The 8,379-nt window shown below is 43.2% G+C and overlaps 1 protein-coding gene across 1 annotated transcript; it reads right to left on the bottom strand.

Moving 5' to 3' along the window:
- Nucleotides 1–521: 521 nt before the first annotated feature.
- LOC146191425 (alpha-tocopherol transfer protein-like) lies at nucleotides 522–6,502 on the bottom strand. Its single transcript, XM_084600329.1, has 5 exons — nucleotides 6,478–6,502; nucleotides 4,620–4,871; nucleotides 2,420–2,613; nucleotides 1,245–1,355; nucleotides 522–713 (listed from the first exon to the last, which is right to left on the bottom strand). Exons 2-5 carry the CDS (start codon nucleotides 4,846–4,848, stop codon nucleotides 522–524), a joined length of 726 nt encoding a protein of 241 aa, XP_084456455.1. The 5' UTR covers nucleotides 4,849–4,871; nucleotides 6,478–6,502.
- Between the last annotated feature and the right edge of the window lie 1,877 nt (nucleotides 6,503–8,379).

Below are 8,379 nucleotides of genomic sequence, written 5' to 3'. Positions count from 1 at the left end.
ACGTAGAAAAAGATACTCTTCATCATGCACACATGCAATGACATTAGTATGCCAACAGGACGTTAGCCGACAAAGAATAAAAAAAAATTAAAGCTACCGTTTTACTTTAATATCTGGAGTGGTATGCAAGCAAGATACATAATTCCTATCATCGGCGGTCGTCGTTCAAGCTGCACCCGCTCGCTTCGTTCACACACCTGTAGCACTTGTTACTGTCGCCATCTATGTTCCCATGATATCCGACGGGCACGAATTTCACCATTATCGTGATTATACTGAAAAGAAAAAACGCAGACGAGCACATTTCTCTCACTTTATAAGAGAGTGAGATCTCGTATAGCATGCGATGGTTTAGTAAGGCGTAGCTACAAATAATTTCTTGTCTGCAGATTTTCATACGTACTCATGGAGAGATTCAGAATATTTCGAAATGCGCGTTGCCAGCGATTGGCGAGTATATTTTGCTGAATTTTCTAAGCTAAACTGATTTCATTCAATTATTTCCCTGCGAAACGAACACATTACACAGATTTTTCTGCCTCCATGCGATATCCGTGCGAGTTGATCTCCTGGAAGAATTTGTCTTCGCTCATTAGCTCCTCTTCTATGACGTCGTAGTCGTAGCGCTCGAGAGTTCCACCGTACTCCTCGGGAATGACGTCATCCGGCACCAAACTGTGTAGCTCCTCCAAGTTGTAGCCGAACAGGCGAACCTGATAGTAGGTACGACATTCCTTAGAGCTCTGTTGTCAATAATAACTTCCCACAGGCAGTGGCGATACAGGCATTCATGAAGCGTTCGGGGGTTACCAAAACGGCACTTATACAACGATGGTTATGCACTAGGCTTCCTTGGAAGTTAACAGCACGACCGTCAGGTATGGTGAGCAATAACTCCACCTTTTATCTTTTGGTCAAACCTTTATCTCTTGGCTGAAGTGCGGGTCGGAGATAAGCGCTCCTGAGGAAATTATTTAATTGATTCACGCAGGCTCTCCAGGTCAGTTGACTCAAGTAAGCATGGCTCGTGTGTGACATCGTAGCTACGTGGCTATCGCTTTCCAAGGTGTGAATAGCCTGCGAGCAGTTTTTCGGAAGCAGTTATGATCAACAATATTTGAAACCTGGGGTCAATTCTTCAGCCCAATTTGGACGTGAAGCAGCCGGCTATGCGTTAAAATAATTAAATTTCAACCATTATAAATTTACTGAGAGGAAGAGACTGTGCTGCTTGCTACACTCACCTTTTTGACCAGTTTAGACTTCATGAAGGGCTTGGCAATAGTGAAAAGAATGTCAAAGAGTGCAGAGTTATTGATAATGTAGGCTCCTTTGACCCGCATGGGAATCACGTCCTGAAAAAAAAATAAAAAAGAAATAGACGTGCAAAAGGTAGTCATATTCGCGCTTCTTGATAGCTTTTTCCTGTTGCTATGTGCCCTCGACAGTAGCAATAAAGCATTGTGTTTACTTTTGATGTGCCAGAGTCACTTACGCCGGAGAACGACAGCGGTCCAATTAAACTACTAATTTCAATAAAAACGTTTCCCTGGGTGCCATAGGACATGCCGGTGTCTGTACACGTGGAACCTAAGGGCTCGTGGCTTCGCGTGCAAAGAAAAAAAATTTAATCAAATCAAATTGAGCTTGTCTTTATTACTAGAGATTTAATTATTTGTAGAAAAAAATAGGTACCTCGATATATTTTTGTTGTGCAGAGTTGGGACCTAGAGCAAATATAAGACCAAAACTATTTGAACTCTGAAGTGATGAGGCCCGTTCCTAAGGGCATTAAGCAACTGACGTAATTGATGTAAATTAATTCCCGAAAAGTATACTGCAAAAAATTCAACCAAATATCTTGGAATACAAATATTTTGTCTTTTGCTATAAGGAAAATTTTGTGGTTTTTGTTCGCCTTCTTTATCATCAGTCTAAATTTATTAGAACCGCGAGAAAGTTTCAGGGTGCCAAGAAAAATCTACATGCTTGAGTTCCTGATAACTACTGGAGATTCCTCTGAAGCAGGAAACGGACTTGCTCGTTCGACATATTAATAAATTATCTTGTATTATCAGAAATCTCTGCGCTTACTTCAATGCTCCACGGTGCCCTAGTCATTCAGGGATCAAGAAATGAAACCGAAGGAACTTCCACAATCGCTTTTGTCGAAGTGTTTGCCATGATGTCGGTTTATTTCTTAGTACGATTTTCGTATCCCTTAGGGGCAGTTTGTACGTTTTTACGCATTAGGCTTTTATTTTTATGGGCATCATGCTGCAGTAATGATAAAGTTGAAGAACTCTATGCTTTCCCTTTTGTGGAATCAAGAGAAGAGAAATACAAACGAATACAAATGAAGTTTCTATCTCTCTCTTTTTCTCTCTCTCTCTAAAGCAGTTAAAATTGCTCCACTTACCTGTACAAGGCTGAGGAAAGTTCTGATGACAGAAGGCGTGAAGTGCGCCAGATGATAGGCGCTGAGGTGCTTCAGGTCTAATACGGCTACAATACCCTTGATTTGAAACTCTTCACGAAAGAGCATGTGCTCGGCATGAAGTATTGAAGCTCTGAAGAAGTCGTTTATTGAGCATATATCGGCGTGCCAGCATCCTGGCAAAGAAACATGAAGATTCAAAATGAAAAAAAAAAAAAAAGATAAAATCCAAGGACTTAGCAGCTATAATTAAGATAGGCCCGTAAAACAAAGAGCGCAATAAGCATGTATAAGAATCAAGGCACAGGTCTCGAACCTTTAAAAAGAAAGACCAGACGTGACGAAACTACAGTGACATCATCTAACATAATACTAATGCTGGCAGTGGTTCAGTAAAGTAAATAAAAAAGTATGAGGGACACTTAAGCTCCGCCTTTAAGGGTATGACGGGAGAGCGTAGGCTACCTACCCACATATGTAAAACACCACTTCAACCAAGCCGTGTAAATGTGTCGGCGTGGCCTAGAGGTAACGCGAATGCACCGGCCCTGACAGGCTGATATCATCCTCCCATAGGAAAGAGCCCCCAGTTGGCCTTATGCAGCAGTTGCTATCATCTAAATTGCCCGAAAGGTAGTCGACAGAAATGATAGGGACACGAATATAATAGGAAAGTTACAGAGGGGAGTGATAGCGAGAAGGGACAGGGGTAGATGCATATACTATATGCAGTACTGTGAAAAACAAAACCGTGCAATACAGCGCGCAGCCCACCCGCTGGAATTCCAGCAGCTTAGCAGCTTAACACTACTGACGGGTGGTTACTGATGACGTGTATTGTGCGAGCACACAGGAAACAAAATCCTACGAAATTCTTGGTCGAATGTTTAATGAAATGGGCATGTCAATCAGTAATCAGTCCCTTATTACGAAATTCTTCACGAAAATATGACGCTAACGCAAACTCCAAGATAAACTGTGAAGACAAGTGTTCACGTCTTCGTTCTTAACCTTCCGTCATTTCTTCTTTAACACTATTGCCTAATAAATAAATAGCTTCGCAGATTAATCCTGAGACTGATTTGGGAATTCACCATAAAACAAACTACATAATACTGCTTTTTTGCACGCTGATACTGAACTGTGTGCAGCAGTAAAGGACTTTTCAGGCGTGCTCTAGAGCTCTTATTTGCACTTCAAAAGCACGAAAAGGAAACCAGCAACGAACTGTGTAACCGCCGTGGGCATTAGTAACATGAGTTCATGTATCTGACACGTCGTTTCTATTACGTTGCGGGGGCTATCCTGCAATGACACAGAGTAGGTGACAAAAAAGACAAGCGTAGGTACTGGGCCCCGCAGAGGAGCTGATTCATTCATTCATTCATTCATTCATTCATTCATTCATTCATTCATTCATTCATTCATTCATTCATTCATTCATTCATTCATTCATTCATTAACCTTTATTCATGAGGATGAAACGAGGCCTAGAGGGGAAGGACTAGTAATACACCTGTGGTGTCATAAACGTGCGCCAGATGGGGTCACTAGCTGCTCTGAACAGTGCAAACAGAAAGATATTTCTTCAGGTGCTCGACCATCGACGGATCAATTACGTGTAACGCAGCACAGCATTCGTCCTGTGCGATGAGCTCGTCTCGTCTCGTTCTTTTTTCTTTTTTTTTTTAACGCCTTGGGAGTTTATCTATGCAGCGAAGAAGTTCGCCTCTTCGTAGATGTGTCCCGCGTTTCGGCCGCGAAAAGGAGGTCTCGGCATATCAGGGAACCGCGTGTCATAGGACTTCACCATTAAAGTTGGCGGTCTTGAAAAAAGTCAAAAACAGACTTTTAAGGGGATGTGGAGGCTGGGAACAAGTTTCGGTTTTTTTGAATGGGCGAATGTGACATCCGGTGGCATGATTTAACGGCCCGACTTGTAAATCCACATTCTAGTGTTCAGACAGGGTAGGCGATGGCAAGGAAGGGATGTATCAGCGCTTCGGGTGCATGTATCAAATACGGAATGCAGAATTACTTCTGTAGTCCGTACTAGATAAAATTGCTCACTGAAATTTTCTAAAAATCAGGAAATAATTAGCAGTTCCTTCCCTAGCGCTTGGGTAACAAACTACGCACATTTCAGAACTTTCTTTAAAACAGTGTTTTTCGGGCAACTCACCGGTTTTGAACATTATGACGCCTCTTCCTTTGGGATCCGCCTTGCGTGAGACCGTGATCAGCCGGTGTTTCCGGCAGGCCTCGTCGAAAGGAATTCCGTGCAGAGTGAGTGAGTCAAAGATGTGTGGATTGTCCCTTCGAACTTTGAAGTACTTTTTTACATTTTTGAAAGCAGTCTGGACGTCGAATTTGCGAGCTCGTAGAAACTTCAGCAGAAAGGCCTCGTCCATGGGACACTCGAGGAGAGGCTCATCTGGTGATAAGAGTGGTGTCAAGGGGAAGAAGCTACATTTTTTTTTTTCAGCCAACGCACTTCCCGCTTTGTTGACAGTCTATAAACCTGAAATTAGCTTCTCCCTTCTTTCTGTTTTACCTTGCAATACATTCCACACAGAACAGAATAAACTTGACATGTAGGCCTTCCTACTTTAGGTTCTGGTGCGGAAAAATTAAAGAAAAATATCACGCTTGGTTTAAGCAAATCACGTAATTATCAGATGGAAGCATCTTTTAATAAAGCCCACACATTAGTCGTAGCACAGAAAATGTGTCAAGTTTTTATGTCTATGTATTTATACTCTCGCCGTCGCGCATCAAAACTAGGCGCGTCGCACAAACATGGCACATAGATCAATAATTTTTCGCACGAGACCATATCCGCACACGCGCACGCACGCCCCCCTCCCCCCCCCCCACACGCGCGCGCACACACACACACACACACACACACACACACACACACACACACACACACACACACACACACACACACACACACACACACACACACACACACACACACACACACACACACACACACACACACACACACACACACACACACACACACACACACACACACACACACACACACACACACACACACACACACACACACACACACACACACACACACACACACACACACACACACACACACACACACACACACACACACACACACACACACACACACACACACACACACACACACACACACACACACACACACACACACACACACACACACACACACACACACACACACACACACACACACACACACACACACACACACACACACACACACACACACACACACACACACACACACACACACACACACACACACACACACACACACACACACACACACACACACACACACACACACACACACACACACACACACACACACACACACACACACACACACACACACACACACACACACACACACACACACACACACACACACACACACACACACGCGCGCGCGCGCGCGCGAAATCAAGATTATTGCATCCTGTTTTACATGTACTGTGGCCATCAAATATGAGATCAAATCACCCCGCAATGCAGCCCACAGTGTTTATCATCGACCGCCTGCCTTAGATGTTTAACCTTGACGCTAAACTAGGTGAGAGATGGCTGTTATTGTTTTAAATAAAGCAAGAACTGTAAGCAAGATTTGCTTTATTTGAAATTCTCAATGATTATTCTTTGAATAATATGTCTCTGCATAAATTTAATTCCTGCCTAACTTGGTTCCGTTCAATAGGTTAAATGCGCTAATAACTTATTTCTCCCGAAGATAACGTCCAGTAGCCAGAACTACGAGAGATTGCAGAGTGTAGCGACTGTATTAAATTCCGGCATAACACGATCTTGGATGAAATGACCATATTAATAACGATGTTTTTTTTTTCTCCTGAAAACGGTAAGAATAAAGAAACAAGATGCCGTAAAAGTACATTTCGCAGTTAGGTGCGCTAAGCACCTTTCACTCAAGACATTTATAGCGAAAAGTGTTTCTCTTCTTACAAAGTTCACCGCAGTAGTATGTTGTTTAGGCTTACCCAGTAGGAGATTCCGTAGCTGGTTTATGGCATCTTCTGTCGCACCATCAGGCAATTCCATGTCCTGAAATTCAAATTGTTTGAAATGTTTTATTGCTACAGCTGTCTTGAACATCGCTTTAATATCCTTGTGGTCTGCAACAACCGGACGTACAGTTTCTGCAGATGAGTAAAAAGAAAAGAAAAAGGTGCAATTGTATCAGTTTAATTGAAAAGATGGAAGACGTAGGTCAAAATATTCTTGCGTGGCGGCATATGGCAAGTGATGGAACACGGTGACACAACAGAAATTGAACGATGTGATGACATTCTGATGAAATATGCTTTAATGACCAGCGGGCCTAGCGCGAATGCTCCGCCCCGCGCCACTGCCCGCTTCGTCGTCTTCGTAACATAACCCGGGGTCACCGAGCAATCGTCCCGATCGATTAATTGTCATCCAATGCATGATCTGACAAATGAACACAGGCGGAGGACTCGGAGATGAAATGCTTGGCACCACAATGAATGCGAAGATGGGATGATTGCTTGCCCCGGAGCATCAGGTCCAATGTTCACCGCTTGCTGAAGGCCACGGCTCATGGACTCACAATCATCATTACCATCACAGATATTATGATATCATTTCGCCCACCCATTATCTGCAGGCTCCGTTTAAGTCTCAGTTTTTTGCATACATGTCTTATACGAGCATATATGAAGTTACCGGTTCCCGTCATTATGTATCTCGCACAAGCACACGTTCCTCTTGTCAGTTTAGTAAAAGCGTCAAAACTTTATTTTAGTTTATTATTCAGATCGCTTTCTTTCTATCTCCTAATGTTTGCAGCCAACTTATTTCTCACCTTTCTTTTAATATAGCTTGGTGCGGTATCTTTTTTAGAATTTCGAGTGTTTTAGTCGTGCTCCGAGTTGCGACCTCATAGGCGAGTAGATAAACGATACATTGCCATGCAGAGCATATAGCTTGCAATGAGAGGTACAGTTAAACTGAAATTCAATAATTCACCACGTTTCATAAGGTAAACTTACCAGCTCCCCTCCAAAGTGGATGTCTCAATGAATATCGCAAAAAGAAGTGAACATACCACAGTCTGCTCCCAATGGGCTTCTGCTCCGGTAGATTTCGCACTCCTAACGCGCAGCTTCGCAGGCGTCTTATGCCAGCGTGACCGAAGATTCTTTAGGCCGTTACGAGACCGCACGAAGAAATCACACGGGTTCTGCGAGCGGTGGTTATGTTAAAATATTATCCTTCCTCCTTTAGCCACGTCCAACACAGATGTAATCAAAAATCTATGCATCCATTTCCTTTTTGGTTGCAGGTAGAAATTCCTCTTCGACACCGAAAAGAAAAAAGAGCACTTTTAAGTCATATGCAAGTTTAGGTGACGCCTATGTAACCAGTTTTGCTCAGAAGAGCTTTTATTTGTGCGACTATCTATTGGTCCGTTTTCCGTCAAATTCAAGAAGGGCAAGCAGCTGTGATGCTGGTCGCCTTGTTGTGCTGCTGACGTCGTTGTCTCATTAAACTGCGCGAGCAAGCGGAAAATCAGACCGATTATGTGCATGCGCTAAACATAGGGTGTGTCAATCAGTGAAAGAGCGAGAAAGGCGGAGCAGCTACCTTTATGTAACACCAACTTCGGTCTTAATAAGAGAGCACTGTTTCGATGGACAGAAAACTTCCTGGTTTAGGCGGAAATCCTGGGGAGGAAGATTCCATTTGAAGTGGGGAGGTTTTGAGTAATCAGTTTTGACTACGACTGTTTGAGCGCCGTACAAATATACGCGGGCTGTCTAAGAGAGTGGAACTTTGGTATTCGCAGTCTGAAGAGCGCTGCTTGGTGAATGTCAGGGGTAGCTGTATTTGCTATGGAATATGATATAATGCTTTGTTTG

Source organism: Amblyomma maculatum, chromosome 4, assembly GCF_055883805.1.
Source record: "Amblyomma maculatum isolate TAMU_Amacu chromosome 4, ASM5588380v1, whole genome shotgun sequence".
Classification (NCBI taxonomy): Eukaryota; Metazoa; Arthropoda; class Arachnida; order Ixodida; family Ixodidae; genus Amblyomma; species Amblyomma maculatum.
Note: the sequence above shows the minus strand (reverse complement) of the source record. Positions and strands in the feature narration are given on the sequence as shown.